The sequence below is a fragment of the Struthio camelus genome, chromosome 2 (assembly GCF_040807025.1).
Source record: "Struthio camelus isolate bStrCam1 chromosome 2, bStrCam1.hap1, whole genome shotgun sequence".
Classification (NCBI taxonomy): Eukaryota; Metazoa; Chordata; class Aves; order Struthioniformes; family Struthionidae; genus Struthio; species Struthio camelus.
Genome location: NC_090943.1, coordinates 153,160,788 through 153,184,848, shown reverse-complemented (window position 1 = coordinate 153,184,848; position 24,061 = coordinate 153,160,788). Strand labels below are relative to the sequence as shown.

General features: G+C 40.5%; 1 protein-coding gene and 1 long non-coding RNA gene across 2 annotated transcripts in view; one reads left to right on the top strand and one right to left on the bottom strand.

Annotated features, from left to right (window-relative positions):
- EMC2 (ER membrane protein complex subunit 2) overlaps positions 1 to 16,962 on the bottom strand; it is a 46,118-nt gene extending 29,156 nt beyond the window's left edge. Inside the window, exons 1-4 of the mRNA XM_068933131.1 lie at positions 16,869 to 16,962; positions 9,976 to 10,089; positions 7,254 to 7,318; positions 1,979 to 2,064 (exon numbers count right to left, since the gene is read on the bottom strand). Coding sequence (XP_068789232.1) covers positions 1,979 to 2,064; positions 7,254 to 7,318; positions 9,976 to 10,089; positions 16,869 to 16,908 — 305 coding nt within the window. The 5' untranslated portion in view covers positions 16,909 to 16,962. The remainder of the gene's footprint in view (positions 1 to 1,978; positions 2,065 to 7,253; positions 7,319 to 9,975; positions 10,090 to 16,868) is intronic.
- Positions 16,963 to 16,980: 18 nt separating this feature from the next.
- On the top strand, positions 16,981 to 20,566 carry LOC138066081 (uncharacterized). Its single transcript, XR_011139299.1, has 3 exons — positions 16,981 to 17,147; positions 17,626 to 17,922; positions 18,799 to 20,566. It is a non-coding gene; the product is annotated as an uncharacterized lncRNA (long non-coding RNA).
- Positions 20,567 to 24,061: the final 3,495 nt, after the last annotated feature.

The window sequence follows — 24,061 nt, the reverse complement described above, 5'->3', positions numbered from 1 at the left end:
ATATTTATGCAAAAGTTCATTTAAGTGAGTGCTGAATATGAAGTGCAGTATTTTATGCCACAAAGTTAAAAAAAATACATTGCAATTCCTTCATGGAATACTATTTCAGCAACAACTTACACATTTTGCACCTAACGTGTTTTACTCCTTTGCCCGGTCTCTCTTTTTCTTTACCTAATAGCTACAACCACCACTTCCCAATTCTCCTCTTCACAAAGGAACAGAAATCCAAAAACTTGAAAGGATATCCAGAATAACAGACTTTTCACTTTTTTCAGGTAAGTTACTTCTGTTATGACTTCATAAAGTATAAGCAGCAGAGTATAATAAACTAAGGGGGTGCATACAAAAGAGTCCAACTCCAACACTACCATAAAGCATGAAAGAAAACCTTTTCCATTATCAGTACATAGGTGTTATGAATTAATTAATTCTGCTACTTGAAGTATGCTAGAAATAGGTTACTACAGCTGCTACAAATGCTTTAAATCTTCTGGGAACAGATTTGTGCAATCAGCCAGCCACATGAAGAACCCAGACTAGATAAATAAAACAATTCCGTTCAATCACATTTGATTATACAGTTATTGCGCTGTCACCATATAGCTAGGGCATACTTTGTCCTTCAGTTTATGGTCTGACAAGTAATTTCCCAGAAGTACTGCTGACCAAACTTGTCGCTACCCATCCCCTTCTCACCTTGGACACTCATTTACGTACTAAGACCGTTCCCTAAGCTGCACCGCGATTTGTGAAACTCGGCTGACCAGTCCAGATCACCGTAAGATATAAAAACAAACATGAAACAAAGCACAAACGCAGAAATGAGCAGACGGTGACCGCTACAGACAACTTAAGCGGAAGTGCTGCAAAATGCTGTGTTCATGATCCCTCATGCTCCATGTATTTTATACAGAGTGAGTACAAAATATCAAAATTTTAGTTGCCCTCAGACTGGTCTGGTGGTAGTGGAGTCCAGTTATTTTAATCCAAACAATGGACCTTCCTTGGTGGCTGATATCACATTATACTTTTAGAGTTCATTTTTCAAGGAAATGGATGAAAAATATCTGCTAAATCGAAAAAAGCATTTATGGGTTTACTTCTAAATTCCAGTCCCTTCCTGCCAAAACAGCCCAAAAGCTCCAAATCTCAACGATTAGAAGTGTGGCACAGAACACATTTGCTAGCATTCAAAGTCACCAGAAACTAAGAGTCCTTTGCAAAGTTGTAACTGCCCTCTGCCATAAGTGCATTAGAAAGGAATGTTGATAAAAGGATATATCCAAAGAAGAAAGTCAAACAATGGAGGTCAGCCTCAAGCCCTGAGGTCATTCCTCTCGAAAAGCCATAAAGTCCTGAGCTGTTCATTATTTTAATAATTCCTCCTAAATTTAGTAAGTTATAACTCTTCTATAGGTTATTTCAGAAAGGTTAGTCTGCCTTTTAGGTTCTGCTATTCTGTTTTAAGTAATTTCTATAAGGCTTTTAAGTAATTTCTATAAACAATCCTACAGATTTAAACCTTATTAAATCCTACTGGACCCACAACACTCAGAAAATGTGGGAAAAGATGTTCTCTGCTGATTAGGAGCACAGGAGAACAACGAGAATGAAAAGGCTGTCAGTGATTTTCAAATGCTGCTCTAGCTCTGTGAGATTAAACGTACAGCTTACAGACTTTGCCAAAAAAGAGCCTAGTGTTTTACTGTATACTGACTTATGCTGGCAAGTAACAGATCCTTTTAATCTGTGAAGTCTGATGGGAAGACTGGAAAAACGTAACGCTGTATAGTGCAAGCGAAAATGTAATAAAAACATCTAAGCATTATAAAATTATCATGCACACAGTTGCGTTCTACAAGAAAACTGCACAGCATTGTTTTGCTCTGCTTTTATTATGCCTGAATTCCTTTTCAATAAATAGCAAGAACCTTTTTCCAGATAGGAATTACATTTTCTTAAGTTCAGGTTTTACCTTTCCATAGCTTCAAATCTCATTCCAGTTAATCTCTTAACCCTGTGGCTCCCAGGAAACTGTCGCCTTAGTTCTTGAAGACAAAACTATACAAATAAACAAAACCAAAAATATTATTGTGAATATAATTACCCACACAGAAGCTGAGGGGAAAAAAAGAAAACTTGACTTTTTTCAACAACATGAAAACAAATATCAATTTTTGAAATAAGTAATAAAATGCATTAATAAATATAAGTTCAGAAACTGAAACCTCCTAGCCTTAGAAGACTAATTCTAAGAAATATTTTCCGTAGAAGTTGCTAGATTGTCAGGGCTTCTTGGAAATAGTTATTTATCTAGAAAACTAAACTCATCTACTGATACTATTAAAACATGAAGTCTACTTAGTTGCCTCGTAACAATACGAAACCCAAAATAAAGACAGTAAGAGCTTACATGATACTTCTTTAATAAATGGATCTGTTACAATGGAAGAAACTATGCTAATACTACGCACTGTGTTTATTTTTAAAATAAAACTTTGAAATCCAAAGAAAATGTTTGTCACTGGCTTAAACTGAGCCGGCTGGCAGAGGAGGCGAAATGTCTGACTCCTGAAATCAATGAGACACCTGGGCTGGATAAAACAAATTCATCACAGGCAGATTTCTCTGGATTAGGGGAAAAGGATGTTTGGTAGAGGGACCGAGTCAGAACTTCCCCAAAGCAACCAAACTCTAACCGTACCATGAGTGTGGCTAGATAGCGGTGCAACATTTGTAGCTGACCCATTACATTGTGGTGGGAGGCAGGATGAGCCCCAGGCTCTCCAAAAGAGCAGCGGTATAAATAATCTTAAAAGCTTCATACAAAACCCTCCTTTTCAAGGCATTTATTTATACAACTCAACTTAAACCTGTTCTACAGATCTAAGGGTCTAGTGGAGGCTTAACTACATAATCTGTTCCATCTCCTCACATCCACTGTTCACAGGAAAAATATGGACAGATAAGCAAACTGGTAAAAATTACCAAGTTCCCTCTCTATTTCTGCAGCCGAAATAGGTTGCAAGAGCAGAGCAAAGAGAAGCACTCATCTCTCTCCCAGATACAAAAGAATACAGATAGGAGAGAGAGGAAGGAGACAGTAATCAGTGAAGTAATGTTTAGCCTCAGGTAAGCACAGGTTATTTTCATCATGATCCTGCTAGTACCCAACACAACCAAGATCTCAGCAATGCAATTTCATGTAACAAAAGACCCAGACTTAACACAGAAACTGTTTACTGGCACTTTTGAGTGATGGCCAGGTCAAATGCTCCTGCCCCGAACTACAAATTGTTACAGAAAACTACATGTACCTAGCAGCACGTTACATAATCTGCAGTAACCTGTGAACATTTTTAAGAGACAGGGAAATGGACGTAAAACTCCAGGGAAGTAGTTTCACTCTGGCAGGTTTCATAATACAAACACTACCCTCTATTTTTTAAAAAAGAACTTTTGCAGATCATAAATCCACCATGCGGTCCAATACTCTGGCTATCCTGAAGGATAATAATTTTCAGAATAAAAGTATGCTTCAAATTTTGTAATACAGAGATGAAACCCCACAATCTGCAGATAGACTGCTGCATCCAGAGAAACCCCATCGACCTTACAGGAAAAAGATGATGAGGTAGCACTTGAGCGCGGGGGTACCAGAAGCGTGCGAGACCAGAAACGTTCGCGGACAGATCCGACTACACGACCATAATTCAAGTGAAAAGAGCAACCACGAGGCCAAAACAAACTCCAAGAGGTTAAGACATCAGGCATAATTAAGTGACAGGAAAAGGTGTAAGACAGTCAGAAACAATCCACTGCAACACTTTCGAAAACAAAAGAAGCCCTCTGCGGAGATAAAATACATTAGGCATATCTTCAAAGTGTTCTGGACTCAGTAGCACTGAATGTCATCTCTCTTTTTTTTTTTTTTAAATTTGTGATTCCTATAACTGTTTAAGCTATTATTTATTTTTGAAATGCTGCACTTGTTACTAAGAAGTGCCATCAGTTCCTACAAAGAGGACTGGGTCAGCACTATGTCAATAATCTACTTTTGAGATTCTCTCAGAAACCCAGGAATTATAACGGCAAGTCTGATTTATATGTACAACTTTAAGGATTGTTAACTTGCTTTCTGACTTCTTTAACCAGCAACTTTCTAACTTTAAAAGTCTGACTTGAACTCTGCAACGACAAAGAAGCATAAACTTGAATTTCAGCATGCAAGACACTGATAGTGCAGGTGGCTGCCAGCAACAGGTGATTTCACTAAAACATGTGTGAAAGACAGAACTGGCTAATTGCAGTGGTTGCATGCATTAGGCATAATCATTCTGTGCAAGACAAAGAGGATAGCAGTAAGAAAAACTAAAAAGAAAAAAAGAAAAAAGAAATGCCAGATGAATGACTCTGAAAAGCATCTCAGTCTCCTCATTTGGAGCAGATGAGACCCATTCCCCTAAGCAAAATGCATCACAGCTGTCAAAAGCACACTGCTAAAAAACAGAAGTTCCAAAGCTGGTCTACTTCAGGACTACAGCTGTAGCAGAAAGCCACATACGATGTTGACTTGTTTGAATTAACTATTTCTTTATTATAAATCAATCAAATTAAAAACCAAAAAAAAAATCTAAGTTTCCCTCTAGGCTTTTAACCCACTTTCTGAGATGCATAAAATGTTGCACTCTCTCATCTCAAGCAATATCCCTTAGAGGGCACAGAAACTCAAATTCAAAATCCCTGCCAGGGTTAGTAAAAACAAATAGTGTTTCACAACTGATCTTTCAACATTGGCTCCCTCAACGGCTTCATGAGTCTTCATGAAAAAGACCCTCAAATCAAAAATTTTTTAGATATAAATCAGAACACAGAAATATATTTAAACAGTAAGTCTATTTGTTTTTATTTAAACAGACAGCTATTCTAAAACAGTACTTTCTTTTGAGGAACGTTAAGAATTATCTAAGAAAGGGAAGCTCACTGGGTTCACAACAAGTTCAGTATTTAGGGCTGCATTTTTTCAGGGCACTCCATTTTACCATACACAAACAGAATCTGAGATAAAGATTTGAGAACTTTCTAGTTCTGTCTGCTTTCAAATTGCCCTTCTCCCAGCTACATCTTCTAGTGTGACCTCTTGTAAATCACGGGCTGTTGAATCTCACCCAAACAACATGAGTCTCAAAGACTTTACGTGATGTCTTGCCATCTGTGGGAGAATAAAACACTGGAAGAGTAATTCTCACAAATGACTTGAACTCCATAAAGCGTCTTATTTATTTGGAATAAGCCCACGCTTGTTGGCTTGCAGGGCACAAACCAATCCCATTTATTTTCCCAGCCTTTTGTGAAGGACAGATGAAAGGCTCATTAAAATCTGGGTGCAAAACAGTCTTTTGCCCTTTTCAGTTCCTGCATGCAAAGGAGCAGCCAAGTTTGTGTTTTACAGTTTTAATCTAGTGAAACGATGTTACAGTTCTAAATCAGCTGATTAACAATTTTAATCTAAGTTGTTATTTGTGTATATACAAATAAATCTAAATGCAAATTGCCTAAACCTGAATATCCATAAGCAATATTTACATTAAGCATCAAAGAATAATTTAGGTTGGCAGGGACTTTTGGAGGTCACCTGGGTCCAATCCCACTCAAAACGGAGCCAGCTTCAAAGTCAGAACAGGAAGCCATATGCCAGTCAAGTCCTGATTCCCTCCAAGGATGGAGATTCCACAGTCTCTCCGGAAAACTTGTTCCAAAGGGTTCACCATCCTTACCGCTAACAATTTTTTCCCAGTACCTAGTTGGAATTTCCATTTACGCAGCCTGTGCACGTTGCTCTCTCTCGTCTTTGGCTCCGTGTTCTTCGTACCTTCCCATTAGTATGCATTTGAAGACAGCAAGAAGATTCCCCCTTAGCCATCTCGAGACTTAACAAAGACAGATCTCTCAGCCTTTCCTGATATATTATGCACTCTAGCTCCTTAATCATCTCAGTGGTCGTCCCCTGGACTTGCTCCAATACATCAATGACTTTCTTGTGTTGAGGAGCCCAAAACTGGTGCACAGTACTCCAGGGCCAAATAGAAAGGAATTACCACTTCCCTCAACCAGATGACTACGTTGTTGCTAATAAACGCTCTCCCTTCAAACACGACAGAAAATAAGCTCACTAATGATACAGTAAGGTTGAGAAATCATCAGTTAAAACTCAAGCATTTATTTGATATCCTTTACCTAACAAGTAACAGCAAAAGCTTTCAAAGGGAACTTTTCAGACTAACTTGTGAGAGAGAAACCTCAAATGTAAGAAATGCTCTGTTTACCTAACCAGATATGTCTGACAAGAAAATCATTCCCTACTTTAATTCCATTGGATTGGATCCACCTTAAGCATTGATCTGTTCACAGAGAACAGCACCAAGTACTCTGCAGTTATTCCCTTGACAATCAGTTCCCACACTTGAAAAGTACTATTGTAAAAACAGTTAACAGCAAGATGTTTCTGCCTTTAGGAATCAGACTTGATTTAAAGGCCAAAAGAAAAATAATTTCATAGCTTTTAACATCTTCAGGCCCTTTTTTGGGCTCACAATTTAAACAGACAAAACGTTAGAAATGGCTGTGGTACTTCCTCTTCAGGTGAGGAGGGGGAACTAAGTGAAAAAATAAACCCAGGTATCTAACAAAAACCAAAGCAATTTTAAGTTCTCAATGCAGTCTTGACATTTTAGTAAGAGCAAAAATGGGTACAACCACGCTTTTTCCATTATCACTCATTTCTAAGGCTGTAGCAAATGGAATTGCATATATCAGCCTTTCTGATGTACTACACATGCATCTAACTGTCTGATTCCTTGTCAGCGATAACAGCCAATGTGACAAATAATATGGTATGTATGACATGACATTTTACCACAAAACATTCAAAAAAAACCCAATATAATTTGAGAGGTTTTCAATAAACAAACATTCTCTGTACAATATGGCAACTTTAGTATTATTCTTGACATTTAGCCCATACCAGAGTAGCTGTAAATATTTTCACGGCTATTGGAAGAGACATGATCTGTCTAAACAGAAGTTACATATTAGAGAAGGTGGGTGGAGGTGGTTTCTTCTCAGCAGTATATTTCTCGATATTCTCAAAGTCCAAGATATGGAGTTCAGAATATCTTATAACTATCTGGAAGAGATTCCAAGGAAGAAAACTTAAAAAGTCTGAGGGAAAAGTCAACTTGAAAACTTACCAACGCCAAATCATCTCGACTGCAGTCCAGGGCAGCAATCATCACCTGTTCGTATATTATCCAAACTGGACACAAAAGAGACATTAAATGTAGATAATTGATTTTTTAAGATAATGGGAAACACCTAACATGTAAATAAGATTAATGAATTCTGTCTCTGTATATTTTTCCCCTTCCATTCCTGTGGATCGTTACTGAAAAACGGACATTTTAAACAAACTGATGGAATTAATTAAAAATACATTTAAGTAGTTTTATTGCTTTTAGTAACATAAAGTACCTTTTGACATCCTGAAAGGCAAAAAGCTCTAATTCTCTGCTTTTCCTATCATTATATCTACAATTTTCTAAGCAGATCCCCATTAGGACGTGCTCTCTGATCAGACCTGGAGAACAGCCATTTGAGCTAGAAATAAAACAAATTTCCTTAACCGTTTCACTGCCAAAACTCCTACAAATGTTGTTTTCTTCCTGGAGTTGGACAATTTCTCCAAATCAATGACAGATTATGTTTTTCCTGTCTCAGCTCTACTGAGTTCTTGAATGTAAGGAACTCAAAAGAATAGCTACAGAGGCCACAGAAAAGATGGGTTATGATAGAAGAAAAGTATATAAGGTGAGTATTGCAAGTATCAAGCATTCTCAACTCCTGTAAATCAAATCAGGGGCAGTCAATACATCACAGAAAAACCAGAAGCAAGTACCTTTCAAAACAGAGCAAATAAAGGCTCTCCTGACTTTTTTTTTTTTTTTTTTAAATATACATTCTATCATATGAGTTTCCACTATTTTTAAAAAAAGAATATTCTTTCTTTCTAAATATCTAAAAGAATGGACACATGTATTAATTTGCCTGTAAGCTTTTTTCCCCACTGAACTATTTGTAAGAGATGCGCTATTTTTGTAATATAATTTATACAATTTTTTCATGATTGTAAAAATACATGCATCAGATACAAAATACAGATAACACACATATCTACAAGGCAAGTTACAGAGATACCCAAATAATCCACCCTATTCCATTCATTAATTTCCCTTCTATATGCATTCTGCAATTAATCATTACAACATCGGGATATTTTCTGAAAGCACATTAAGCAACAAGACTAACACCCACCATATATGATGATCCATTTACCTTTCATGGCTACCCAAGAACTCTAGGTACACTGTACCTTTTCTTAAATGGTATACTGTTTCCATTCCTGGTACTTCTTTTTCAAAAATTAAACAGAACACAAATATTCAAACAAATTTCAGATACTTTCATGCATTTCGTAAGCAGCTTACGAACACTGCAGCTAATTTATCTACTAAATCCTCAACGTCAAGTTCATGAAAGAGTATGATAAATATATTTTGAAAAGAAGGACAGAGACAACACTGACAAGAAGGGAATGAAAAGGACCGACTCAAGTGGAGTTATTGAGGACACTATTTTAGAAGGGCACTGGCAAGATCCGAGAGAAACATGAAGCTCCTAGAGCATTCTGTACTAAAATATAATTCTCATAAATTCCTAACAACATTGTAATAATAAATTAAAATCAAAGTTAGCTTTCAGTACTTTTCTAAAGCCAGGGGAAAACGATGATAGTTCTTTTATCTTAAACCCAACCAGACAATCCAAAAAAGTACATTTGTTACACTTAAAAGTGTATTGATATTCCGCATGGGGGCCTTACATTAGGAACTGCATCTCCGTACCTACCTCATGACTCACTGCTATGCACAAAAGTGTCTATGACACAATGTCAGTCGGGTACATTGTCAACATATTTATATCTCCAAACAACAATATTTGCAGTGACCAATGTCACAAGTTTCCTAGCACTGGAAGAACTCCAAAACAGACTTACAGTACAGAAGATGCAAGACAGAACTACAACAAAGTATCACTATAAAGGGAACCATATCTACAGAGCACAAAATTCAAGATTCCTCATCTGATCAGAAAACAAAGCAAAGTATACTTCTGCAATAAGTATGTGGACTTTAATTCCTGGAACACTGTATGAAGTTAAGTATTTGAATTCAAATTAACTTACCAAAGCTGAACAGTCACACAGAATACCTTAACTTACGTTAGTTAAATACAATTGCATTACTGTAGCTGTTAATCTAGTGACTATGTAATCACTGTTAATGAAAATGAAAGAATTACAAGAAAAATATATGGCCTGTATTAAGTTATCCGAGCTATTAAAAAAGGAAACATGAAGAAAGAGGAATGAGCATTAAGATAAAAATCTGCCTGTGTGAAATTAATATGCAAACTTACAATTACACTCTTGACATTGGATTTTGTTATACTTCATATTTCATGCTTACAGAGAAGTGTGCTACTGTGTTCTTGTGACATGTTTCTAAACAATTCTCTTCTCATATGAAACGTTATATGCCGAGTTTCTGTCTACTGAGACTTAGTATAACGTAGTTAAAATCCCCTGAAAATAATAACTTTATGGATAGCAGAAACCTAAACTTACCTTCAAATACAGTACCACAAATGTAATGCAATAAGAAAAAACAGCCTTAGTATTAACTCCTGCAGTATGTATGACTTAAATCAAGGAATAGCTTTCTCTTATAAAGAGACACTTTTCAATCTTTGCCATGCTGTTGAAGAAGATTAACAGCTAGGTATATAAACAAACAAAACCAGACCCATGCAATAAGAGCTAAAACAATGGAATTTTTAAAAATAACGTGTACTTACTGTCATCTCCAAGCTTAGATGCGTATTCATTAATTAACTCTTCTCCCACATCCACTATCTGTTCACTGTTTCGGTAGTTTTCTTCCCTCCATTTCCTCATTTTATCACGCATATCTGGGGGGAGGGAGTCAACAGAAAATATTGAGATTTCCAGAGAGTAATGGAATTTGAATTTTATGTCTAGAAAATAAGAATATGAAGAATAGTTTTAGAGGCAGCAGTAGATCTAAGAAAAAGACTTCCACTAATACTAAAAATTTACAGATAGATGCACCTGGCCTCTGAAATGGTATCAAACCTTGCCTGTGTGCATACACATATATATACACATATATACCTATATGTGTGTGTGTATATATCGATTCAGCTTCTGAATTTGCAGGCTATAAGGTTAATAATATATGCAGGAAACCCCCAATTTCTTGTTATCCAACAAATAACAAAATTTAACAGATATTATCCATTGTTAGGAAAAACAGGCTTCAAGAGTTTTCTTCCAAGTAGTTTTATACTTATACTTGCAAATCTTACCAAAATTGCTTTATCTTTTCCAGGTGAATAAATTCTCACTCGAAGGAAGTATCAGAAGAACTCAGAGAACACTACGGCCTCTCATTTTTACCAGTGTAAATACAACGCTGTGAAATCCATCCCAAAAAGAACCAGCACTCCTAGGCACAGGAGCACCACGGAAGACAGACAGGGAAGCGAAGGCTTTCTTCATCAGGAGAGAGCCCAAAGGCATCAAAAATATCATTCCTTAGCTAGCTAAGATAGAAAAGACAGCTTCTTTTCTCATTAGGACTTTTGCTTGCTTTCAATTTTAGGAGTACATTTACTGTGAACCAGATCTCCTGAAGAGCAGGCATACTTATAAAGTCATCTAGAGAGCACTGACTAGACCAGGTTTTATTTCCCCCCTGAAATGCAAGATTATTAAGAATATAATTTTATATCACTTCCATATACTAGAACAAAAGGTTAAGGGAACATAAAGAGAATAGTTTTCAATATTATATAGTGTTTTTACTAATATGAAGTTACCATGAAAACAGTTGCCTTTTTTGTTTGCTTGTTTGTTTTAACTTTACAACAGCTGGAAAAACAAACACAAACGTAGCTCTAAGTACTGTCAGTTTTTCTTGTACTTCAAAACGCACAGTTTCACCTAACTGACAGTTAAAGATTATGCATAGAACTTTACTCCATCTACGTGAAGTGATCTCAGATCACTCATAAAACTGTTACTGTGCTATATTTTGTCTTTTGAAATTCAACCAAAACCACCACAGGGTTATGTTTCATACGCATGAGTACAGTCAAATGGTTCTAGACACACAGTGCTGCCTGGAAATTCAAAGTTAGACAGTAAGAACGTCAGGGAATGCAAACACTCACAAAAACTGACAAGCTACGTACATGAAAAATAAGTCATCTGATTGCTACCTACTCATTTACTTGGAAATTACCAACACCTCTGTTCCAGTGGAATTCCAAAAGTAATTGTGTCTAAATTATTTATTAGTAGAATGCACATCCACCATTCATCACCTAATTACAGAATTTACAGTGATGGCAAAAAACAGCAGGGCAGAGCACAGTACATCAACTGACAACCAAAAAACAGAAAACAAGCATAAATGTTCTCATTCATGCGCATCCATCAAAAGGTGCATTAGTTTTAGAAATACTGAATTCCCTATTAAAGGCAGAAGAAAATGCTAAAAATTACAGCAAAAGTTATGTAAGTTTTTGGTGGGTTTTTTTTTTTTTTCCAATGTTCTCAAACTTGACGAATTTTTACTAAGAAAGCTGTCACAAGTGTCAGTCAATAATAACTCAAGTCTTGAAGGCAAATCTACATATAGTACGTAATACAAGGTTGGGCAATAGTGAGCTGGGATTTTAGAAAAAAATAGTTAAAGAAATGACTAACTAATTACAGTTCCACTTCTGTCATATATATAGGTTGGTCTTGAGCAACTGATACATCTGTTTTAGACCTGAATTATTTTAAAATAGCAAGTTATGCATAAATAAATCAAAGTGTTATAAGCTCAAAGGAACAAGCACACTTGCTAAGATATTTGTTTGTCCCTGAAAATATACAAATAACGTGTAGGAAGCCAAAAGAAATCACCTATATTATATATTTGCTTCTGCTCAGGTTTCAGTTAATTTGGCCTGAACCACTAGACATTAAGTAACTTCTATATTTATATTTTGCTTGTTTGTTTAGATGGAATATAGCTTTCAAGTCCTTAATATCTAAAAGCACCTGTTGAAATGAAATCAAGGAAGTCCTCCCCTACTGAGACGTACATTACACTCTTCCAAATGTTACCTTGACATTATGACAACCACTACCACAGTCACTGAGGCAGGGATTCGGTAACCAGCACATTTCTGGACCTCATTGTTACATTCTTCTTCAACTACAGAAACCCAGTCTTCCACCACACCTCAGTTCCACCCATTCCCATCTTACAAAAGGGTAAACAAATAAACAAACTGATAGATATGAAAGCCTCACCAAGCTGCCAATGCCACGAGCTGACCTGAGCCCACCCTGTGTGTTGTGGCCCGGCTACAGCTCTGTTCAGGTCCCCAGCCCTCTGTCTCCATCCAAACACCTGGCCAGCAGCAGGCAAGTACAGCAAGAGGCAAAGGAAATGCAGTTGGACAACGCTGATGCTGCCTCTAACTATGACAAAACGGCCTGAGCTAAATTTCAGGATCTCACCTTTGCCTGTTGTAATCACATTACTTCATATATAAAATCCAGAGTGAACCGCTCTGTCCTCAGTTACCACAAGAATTAGGAATACACAAAAGCAAGCCAACACAGTGCGGAATGCAACAAATACTCTTCATCCACATTTACGTGTACAATGGATTGTGAAAGACAAAGTGTTAGACTCAGTGTTCTACTTAGAGGAGTCTTTCCATAGAAAATAAATGTGAATTCAGTTTAAGTCATAGGAAGGAAGCAATTTCTCATATATCATGTCTCTAGTATCAGAGTCCACTTTAACTGGAAGTGTTCCTCGTTAAAATTCATGTGGGATTTTCTCTTTGTTATACATGAATTTTCCTCATGCATGTGTTTGCAAGAAAACACCTTGAGTATACAGTAATTTGATTTTATTAAACATTTTTATGATATATACATGAATTAAAGAATCCTGTAAAAGTCTCACGTAAAAACGTAACAAAAACTTCTAATGTGCTACTGCTTAAGTAGTGCAATTTTTAATCTAAAAGACAGTAATACTGACTTACTGATCCAGAAAAATCTGTGTAAGGTCAGGAATATAGCCATCACTAGAGCTACCCAAAATCTTGCAAAATAGTCTCCTGACTTGCTTTCCATTTTTGTTAAAAGAAATCTAGTTTAGAGACTATGACATCTCTTTTTTTTGGTTTTGATGTGAAGAAGATTTATTGATTAAAAAAAGAGCTGCCCTGACAGCCTTCAGAGATCTCCAGAAAGCATGTCTATCATTAACTGAAAGTCACTGCTTCATTTTAGCTGCATGTGAGATGTTAACGCAATTGTGCTTCTGTGCAAGCAAGAGAAGGAAAAGAAAACTTGGTTTATTTTGTCCAGTTCTGACAAGGCATCAGATGAGTTTTACTAAGAAAGCCAACTGTTACTTGATTTGGTTTCAACGATCATGCCTGCTTCTTTTTTTGCCAATCAAACTAATTCCACACACAGACCAACTTCTGTGGAACACAACCAGGTCCTAAAATAACTTTACAGAGGTGTCTTTTTTTTTTTTTTTTTTTTAATATTTCCACTCATGGGCCAGATTCAGTTTTAATGTATCATTGAAACCATGTCAAATATTTATCAACAGCAAGAAAATTTGGAAACCAATTCAAACGGAACAGACGCACATCAATGGTGCTGTGTTATTTAGGTTGACAGTATCCATAAAGCTTGACATGGCTTAAGAGGCTCCTAGAACGGACTGTACATTGCCAGTTACTGCTGATATGCCAAATCTACAGTATCATGCTTCTTTGTCAGACAGCAGCTCCTAGCTCCCCGTCACTGTACAGTTTCTAATTCTTGCAAATATAAAGCAGGCAGCAAACATAAGGCCATTTTCCATGGGATAATAAGCAACAATAACCATCCCCCCCAAACAATGTACCACCATATGGTTAAATACATAAGCCGTAAAATATATGATGAATGTCCACATATAAGCATTTCTTTTAATACAACAGCACTCTGAAGCCATGTTTGGATTATATAAATCCACTCATTGATCAAAATCCTGAAGTTAGATAAGACAGGTGTTCCTGCTCCACAGTTTTCAAAACACAGTTTAAAACTCAAGAGACAACAGCAGACAAAGTAAAGAAAGAAAAATAAAGAGAGCAGCTTTAGCTGCAGAAATCACAGCTATTTTCAGATGACTTTTCTGAGCACCTACCTCTGCAATGCACCTACCTAACGTACAATTTAATCATTGTTAAACACTCAGATTTGTCATGAAGAACTTGACTTAAAAATCAAGGAAGGTACAAACTGCATTTCATCTCCCTAGCATTAGTCTTCTTCCCTAACCTCCAAATATAGTTTCATCTTTGAGCAATATGCAAGTAAAATCAATCCCATTTAGAAAGCACCAGGCCCATCACGGACACTTCTTAAAAAAAACACCAACCATTTCTATGAAACTAGGTAAGTGTTTTAGATAAATATGAGACAGGCTGCATTCAGTTCCTAGAACCATGTCCCAGTCCTTGGTTAGGGACTAGGACACAGCACTGCTGGGATCACCACACAGTGATCGGCCTCATCGTACTCGGGATTTGAAACAGTACATGTGGAGTATGAGAGAAGCCTTCCTCTCTGAGGAGAGTTTCTGTAGAGTTTGTTGGAGAAATTTGTTCATTTTCACTCTATTTTGCATCTCTCAAAAGTGTGACAGAAGAATATAATGTTTCAAATGTGTGTTCCCAAAACAGACAGCCCTGGTACCAAAGCCGATTTCAAGGTTTTCCCTGACCTGCCAACCAATTCTATAATTTCAAGGTAAACTGGAAGATACCAACTTAAAAGTTGCACAGGGCTGCAAATGTCAATTAAAACTTAAATGCATTAATATCTGGACTGGTTTTAAGGATTTGTTTTCAATATTTGTATTAATAAGTCAAATAAAGGGCCTAAAACAGGCCATTGCCACTAACAGGCCACCGTCAACTTATCTTTTTCAAAGCTGATAGCTTTTTTTTTTCAGTTCAAGTACCACAACATTGGCACTGTCATTTCTTGATTTCATAGAAGCCTTCTTTTCACAAGCTTTTTTTACAGTAACTTTTGGGAAGGTCTAAAATAAACCTAATAACACTACACAGACACGCATCCCTTTCCTCCCCATATATTGACCTACCTGCTCTCTGCTCAAGTTCAGCTCCACAACTGGAATACCTTCTCACAAGACATAAAAGAACACCCACACAATCTTTTCCTGAGGTACTAAATTAGTCTAATGACATCACCATAATGCAACTGTACATGCGGGCAAGTAAACCTTCTTTTTCATCGTTAAACATTCAGTTACAGTGATATTTATTTCAGTATCAGATACAATGTTTTCTGTTATTAACGCAATTCAAACTGAAAATTGAGTATTTCAAATTCTATTTTGTTCTGCTTTGGGATCCGCTAGAAGAAGTGTCATGAAAAACAGAATGGGCACTATTTCTGATGTGCATGTTACTGACATCTGCTAAAATACCTCCCAGGCAATATTTCTCCTCTTTCCCCACATTACAAAACCAAACTAACCAATAATATGTTCAGGAAATCATTCTGTTAACTCTTTTTTCTTCCCCCAACGCCTCAACTATTTCTTCACAGATCAACAGCAAATAAATAAAAAATGAGTATCACGCAGCTCCTCTCTGTCAGTGCATGGCCTCCCCCACTGTATAACGTCTGTAACGTACTAGGCCATTTGTCTTTGGCTCCCTCCTTTAGGTCTAAAATTATGGAGGAGCATTAACACCAAATATGAGAGGCCAATGGCCTTGAGTGCTGAACGAACTAACATTTGAACAAGGAGGTGTGAGAACGAACTGCTTATGAAAGAAGAACCATTCTGAATTTTGGATAAACCACAGTAGGTATCACTGGGGGGGAGGGGGGAGATTTCGGGAAGATTGAAGGGAGAGGAAAGCGACACAGCTTTGAGAAGCAGGATGTGCAAAACCTTTCACGCCACTGCAGAGCTTCTGGGTGCTCCTCCACTAATTCCCATGATGGAGCTTTAGAGCAGCGCCAGACAGTTTTCAGGTACGCCACAGAGGCTTTCTTAATAGGCTGGAAGATGCCGGCTGTGTGACTCTAGACCCCGACTTAAGCCACCCCTCCACTTTTGAGACTGTGGCTAAAAGGATGGAGCAACAGCAAACGCATCTCGCCTTGACATAGCTCATCCCGGCAAGAACGTACTCTTCCAGTAAGACATACGTCACATTCCCACGTAAAACAAAGCACTCTGAGCAAAAGATCGTCTAATCACCCCACTTTCTCGTTGGTATTGAGAAGCAGCGCTGAGAAGCCCCTTCCGGGGCCGAGCGGGGGCACCGAGGGCCGCGTTCAGCAGGAATCAGCGCCACGAACCGGCCGGGGAGACCGGAGGGGGCCGGCAGCCCCGCGAGAGCTGCCCGCCGGGCCGGGCCGGTCGCCCAGCACCGCCCCCCGCGCGGCGCCCCGCTGCGCACGAGCAGACGGAGCTGCTTCACCACCGCAGCGGCCCGGCCGAGCCTCAACCGCCGCCGCCCGCTGGGGCTGGGGCTGGGGTTGAGGCCGGGGCCGGGGGCTCCCGGCGCAGCGGCCAGGCGAGGCGCCCGCCGCGCCGCTGCGTTACCTTCCCAGGTCACGTCGTACATCTCCGAGACCTTCGCCATCTTGCCGGCCGCCGGCGTGACGCGCGGCCGTGACGCCCGCGGCCCTCATTGGCGGGGAGGCTGGGCGGGGGCGGGGCGGGGGCCGCCTGAGGCGCCGCGGGCAGCGGCAGCGCGTGCGTCCGTCCGTCCGTCCGTCCGACGCGGCCCCCCCCCTCCCCCCCCCGGGGAGAAGAGGTGAAGCCGCCCGATCAGACCCACAGAAGGAGCAGGCTTGGCGCGGCCGGAGGGGTGGAAAGGCGGTACTTTTCCCACCGTAGCTGGGGGAGGGCAGGGAGGCTTTTTATTTAATTCTCGGGTGTGACCGGCCCTTGCCCTGCCCTCGGTGCAGCGGCAGAGGAGCGGGCCGGGCCGGGCCAGGGCCGCCGCCGCCCTCCTCCTCCTCCTCCTCCTCCTCCTCCCGCTGGCGCAGCTGCGGCGGGTCTGCGAAGCAAGGGCCTGTGTAGCCTCTGGGTCACCCAAGGCTGCAAAATTCATGGTTTAATCACGAACGCCATCAGTGCTGTGAGCTGAAGCAGAGCCCCTGGCGCACGAGTTAGAGCCGAGGTCCGTCCAGCCCCCGGCCGGCTTCCCGCAGCGGCCAAACAGGGTGCCGGGGGCAAGGCGCGGGAGGGGGCTCCTCGGGCCCCGGCCGCAGTTGGCCCCGGGACATCCGGTGGCAAAGACGGCCTTAACAGTTATGAATAAGTTTGTCCTGTCTTCGCCCCTGTGCACTTGCAGCATCCACGCGTCGCGGCACAAAGTTTAACGACTTAAACACGAGGAGGCACCGCTGTCGGTTGTTTTAAGCTTGCTACCTACTCGTTCCCTTCGTGCCCCCTGGGCTTGTCTTGGAGAAGGCCTTTTGTGTTCGCTTGCTCCAAACTGCTCAGTGTTTTATAAACGGCCGCCATCACCCGCGTCAGGGAAGCTCTGAGAGGGCTCACGCTGGGGGCTCTGCTGGTGACCCGCAACCTGAGCCGTTACTGCTGGGTCACGTCACCCCTGTCGCCGTTGGACCTTTTGTCTTGTAGCGCTGTAAGTTGTTCTGGGCGCAGACTGTTTGTGTGAAGGATTTCTTGGCTCTCAGTTTCACTACTTTATTAAGAAATAAATATAACTCCACTTAAGAGGTGATGTAAACTTAAAAGATGTTCAGAAATTGTGATGGATTTTTAGCTGTTCAACTGCAGATATGTAAAGCAATTGGTTTGTTTAAAAAATACCACCCAGAAACTTAACTTGCCTGACAACATCCACCTTCAACTCTGACAAGTTCTCTTCTGGGAAGCAGAGTGCCTCAGACTCCATACTCAAAATCAATCTCCCATCTTTGAGGATCTCTCTCTGTTGAAAGAGACTCCATATGTCTTTATTTTCCTTCCCGCTAAAATGGTCTTTCATTTTCTAAGTCACTGAATTGGAAGGACCACTCTTTTGACCTTGTACAGTAAAGCCATACTTCCAGCTAATTTTATGATGCCCTTATCTTTATTATCTGAACGCTTCAAAAACATTCATGTATTCTCATAGTAGTCCGACAGGGTAGGTAAGTGTCACACCTGTTTTACAGGTAAAGGACTGCATATAGAATGATTAAGGGCCAGATCCATAAAAGGATTTAGTACACACTTGCTCTGCACACTGCATTGCAACATAGAGATAACTGAGCTAGAATGAGAAATTAGCTGCACAGAGTTCAATGTTGCTGGATTGCTGAGCTAGCTCTAATGCCTAATATGGGATGCAGACTAAACTTAAGCATATAAATGGTCAAAGGGAAATCATGCTTGACCAACCTGACAGCCTTCTATGACGGAATGACTGGCTGGGTAGATGAGGGCAGAGCAGTGGATGTTGTCTACCTGGACTTCAGCAAGGCTTTTGACACTGTCTCCCATCACATCCTCCTAGGTAAGCTCAGGAAGTGTGGGCTAGATGAGTGGACAGTGAGGTGGCTTGAGAACTGGCTGGATGGCCGAGCTCAGAGGGCTGTGGTGAATGGCGCAGAGTCAAGATGGAGGCCTGTAGCTAGTGGTGTCCCCCAGGGGTCAGTCCTGGGTCCAGTCTTGTTCAATATATTCATCAATGACCTGGAGGAAGGGACAGAGTGCACCCTCAGCAAGTTTGCTGATGATACTAAACTGGGGGGAGAGGCTGACACACCAGAAGACTGTGCTGCCATTCCGAGGGACCTGGGCAGGCTGGAGAGGTGGGCGGAGAGGAACCTCCTGAAGTTCTACAAAGGCAAGCACAGGGTCCTGCACCTAGGGAGAAATAACCCCGTGCACCAGGACAGGCTGGCGGCTGACCTGCTGGAAAGTAGCTCTGCCAAGAAGGACCTGGGAGTGCTGGTGGACAACAAGTTGACCGTGAGCCAGCAGTGTGCCCTTGTGGCCAAGAAGGCCAATGGGATCCTGGGGTGCATGAGGCAGAGTGTTGCCAGCAGGTGGAGGGAGGTGATCCTGCCCCTCTCCTCAGCCCTGGGGAGGCCTCCCCTGGAGTACTTTGTCCAGTGCTGGGCTCCCCAGTCCAAGAGAGACATGGCACTCCTGGAGAGAGTCCAGCGGAGGGCTACCAAGATGATTAGAGGGCTGGAGCACCTCTCCTAGGAAGAAAGACTGCGAGAGCTGGGCCTGTTCAGCCTGGAGAAGAGAAGACTGAGAGGTGATCTGATCAACGTGTACAAGTATCTGAAGGGGGAGTGTCAAGAGGATGAGGCCAGCCTCTTCTCCGTGGTGCCCAGCAACAGGACGAGAGGCAACGGTCAGAAACTGAACCACAGGCAGTTCCATCTGAACCTGAGAAAAAACTTCTTGACTGTGAGGGTGACTGAGCATTGGACCATGTTGCCCCGAGAGGTAGTGGAGTCTCCTTCGCTGGAGATCTTCAGAACCCGTCTGGATGTGATCCTGGGCAATATGCTCTAGGTGACCCTGCTTGAGCAGGGAGGTTGGACTAGATGATCTCCAGAGGTCCCTTCCAACCTAAACGATTCTGTGATTCTGTGAAATCCAAATTTTCATTCCTTTAAAAGCCCTATCAGCTGCCACCTAATGCTGAAGGTACTGAGATTTGAGAAATATATGTTTGAAATGTTTATGGAGGGGTTCTTACTTTCAATTAGCTTTCTGCTTTGCACCTGCCCAAAACTCTCTATCTCAGGAGGAGTTAGGAACTCATACCTGAGAAGTGCTTGATCCAGTTCCTGTTGTCAGAAATAATTCTGACCTCTGTGTTAGCTAGAGTTAGACAGCTTCCCAGTTATTTTGGATTGCTTCCTGAGATATGCAGCCCTCCACCTGCATGGTAAGAAGAGACTGGATCCTCAAGTTAGGCACTGTAAGTGTTGTCTACCACCTTTTTTGGATGTAGTCTTGAATGACTTGCCCAAGATCACATACGCTGTGTTCTGCCGAGCTGGAAGCTGACCTTTCTCTGCATTCCTCTGCTCTTACTGTAGAAGAGGAAACCTTCCACACTCACGTAGAGCAGGGAATTGTTGTTACAATATCCAGTTAAGCCAGATAATATTATAGTTGGAAACAGAGATGTTTTTGGTTTAAGCTTTTTCTTCTCGGAAACTGAAACACTGATTTCAAAAACAGTTTTCTAATGCCAAGGAGCTCCGCCACTTAATTCCAAGTTGAAAGTGTTTTGCTAATAAAGTTTCAAAAGTTCTAAAAAGGCAATTGTCATGTGAAATCTGTTTTCTGGGTCTATCATGTGCTGCTTTTGTGCTACTTCTGCAGGAACCAACAGGAAAGATAGTGATCCAAAGTTCATATAGTAATTTTAGATGTAAGGTGCTTTGAGGTGACTGTTTAAGGCTGTAGAAATTTCAGCTTAGGCTTTTTGGTAGATAATACAGCTAATGCTGCACCTTACCAAGTGAAATTGAAAAAAAAAAATACTAGCAAACATCTTTTTTGCTCTGTTTCTTTTTTAAAAAAACGTATTTCTCTTTTTTTTTTGTTATGAAACCCATCAGTCAGTTCAATAATAATTCAGTCAGAATTATAGTTCAGAGAAATGACGCATACCAAGGAAGAAGAACGAAATAATATGAATTAGAGCTTACCAGTAGAGCAAAGCATGGAAGCCTATGCCCTGTGCATGAGATATGAAGCATATATGGTAGAGATATATGGGCTCCTCACCTAACAGGGTCTGGAACCTATTTTAGTTTGGTAATGTTGAGGTTAGTTTAGTAAGGTAGCAGTGGTGGCATCCTTGAAGTAGATGAGAGCTAGAGAAGAGGAAACAACTCTGAAACAGTTGCGGTACTAGGAAGAATGTACAGGTAGAGTATCCATGTAAGCTGGGAATGAATAAAGTGCTAACTTTACTTTGTCTCCTATGTGAACGAAAGGAGGACTCATTTGCTTGTTTAGATATGTTTTTCCCTACTCTTGAAGAGTATGGACAAACTTCATTTTACGTGTGGAGCGTTTACAGATATCATTAACTTGTGTAGTAATGGTAAAGATGAGTCCCTAAAGATAAATTAGTGGGTGAAAATAGAGGAAATTCAAGATATTTGAATCATATGACTTAAAGACTATGTGACTTCCTTTCAGCCTGATCCTACTTGGCCTTTATTTATTAAAATTGGAAGTGCAGATATTAGCGTACATCTAGTTTATAATTTCCCAACATAAACATATTTAAGAATATAAATTAATAAATTTGTTGTAGGGGGATTGCTGTAAGGGTTAATATAGAGAGGCGAACATTTTAACATGCTTTTAAGTTTTATCACAATATACACCCACAACTGAGAAGAAATGTCAAGTAAAAATTTTGCCATCTGGAAATTATTTTTTCCTTATCATTTTCTAAGTTTGACTAGCACAAACAGTTACATATTTGGAAAATATGTAGCAAAACTGTACCATTTTGAATTTCTAAATCAGCATTAGTATTTACAGTCAATTCAGAATGAATTCCCTTTTTCTGACTACCAAACTAAAGGACAAGAGGCAACCATAGCTGCAGGAGCTTTTATGGCTAGAATACAATTCTTCCTAGCTATTGACACTCAGAAACAGAGACCACAGCCAGGATTACATCACTGAGCATTCCATGAAAAGAGGCAAAGAAGAGACGCTTTAGGAAAGCTGGGGAAAACAAGAAATATAAATCAACTTGATGAATCCAGAACATTAGCAAGCCTTAAGCAAGTCACATAGAACTTCCTCCACAACTTGATACTCTAAACTATATCCTGAGAGCCTCTTGAGATTGATTTTTAAATGCCAGTAAAGTGAATACTACAGATCCAAGTTTCTGAGTCCATATGACTTATCGTAATATGTGCTTAATTTTAACATTTACCAGCTCAGAATATACAAGCTTGGAAGAAGAATTTTTGTATAGTCTTAACTAGATCCTGTGGGCATTAATGAAATGCGACAATCCATTAATGGTAATAAGTTGCAGAAGCTTAAAATGGGTGGACAGCATTGTAAGTTATTATATAACTAAAATTAACAAAAGCGTAATGAGTAGCCTCTGTGGGGAGTTGCAGAGAGGTCGGTGATAGGATGTTGCCCAGGTCAGGCCTTGGGTGAGCACTGTGCTTGCCAGCTGCCCTAGTTTTCTTCCTAATGGACACAGAGAACGGGGCCAGCTAGCCTGAGAAATGGGCAGCGTCCTGGCAGGGAAGCAGTGATGTGCTCCAATTATTGGATGACCCGTTCTAATGCCAGAGGGGCGAAGGGGGAAGCAGGAAATAGGTTGACTCTCAGTTACAATCTGATTTCTGTTCTGCTCCTAGGGCAGCACGAACGCGCTGCTCTCCTTATGCAAGCCTGTCGGGTCAGAGCTGTGTGAGTTAGCGCAGTGCTGCTTTTACTTGCAGCCGACAGCAATATCTTTGTACATGCAGAGCAGATGAAATAAGTGAGAAGAGTAGAAGAAATAAGAATAGTGTTGCCCACAAATGTCTGTAGAGGTTTCCCAAGCAGCGGGACCAACATTTTACTGTTGCACAAGAAACCGGGGTGAGAAGCGGAGGGACCAGAGAGAGTGCATCTCATGGGGCAGCAAACATTTCAGTGCTACAGAGATGCTGGCTGTAATGGGAGCAGAGAGGGAAGAATCATAGGGAGGGCTCTGGGTCAGAGCATCTGCAGCTGAGCAGGTCCGTCAGACTTCCTTCAAGGACCGTGGTGGGGGACTGCAGGCAGATGTATGCCTGTAGGCCTGAGGCTGAGTTCCCGCCTGCATTCATCTCTCTAGCTCCCAGCCCTGTTACTCATCTTCTCATAGCTGCAATAATGTGTCATATACATTTGGGGTCTTTTTTGTCTGACTTGAAATAAATTGTACTGAAGTTAAGGGAATTACAGTGCTCTCCCTGGGCTGAATTCTGCTCTCAGAATGTTTTTTTAACACCCCCCTGACATCATGACCATTTAAAAAATCTTCTCAGTTCTGAACTTCATGTCTGTCTCACAAAGAATTCTCCTGTGGTTTCCCCCAATCCTTATTTATTAATTTTCTTCCTTTTTCCAAGTTCTCTCCTTGTGTTCTCAGTGTTTCTGAGATGCTTTTGTCACGACAATCATTGAACTTGGAGGGGAAATGATTTCTTTGAAGGACAGCATGTTTTATTCATGCATAGAGTGGCTTGTGTTTCTACTCTTAAGAAGAAAGGCAAACCGGAAGGGAAACAGGGACTGGTTATCATACCTGCCAAGAAGAAATGCTGATAATTGCTTATCTGACAATATTTTAGAGTTACTGGGCCATTCTCGCTTCAGGAGGAGCAGAAATGACTTCCATGTAATTCCATGCGAGATGCGTGCCTTCATACTGAGGGAAACAGTAATAGTGCCTAGCAGTTTCTGTCTATGTGTTTCAGCCCGCACCAGAAAGCTCTACTACACTCAGTATTAAAGATGAGAAAATCGAAGTACAGAGAGATGCTATAGCTTAGCTAAGCCCATAAACACAGGACATTTCACGTTCATGCACAATCTGATTGTACAGTTTAAAATCCTTACTCCTATTTTTCACCTCATCGCTCCACAGGCTATTCAGTATTCACACATACATTTGTCTTACGTGCTGCTCACAACTATACACTGACAGTTTCTGCTGTGAGTAGGGCATGCTTGTGAGGTATCAGACTTACATGTTAATTTTTCTAGGTATCCCAGCTCTTCTCCTC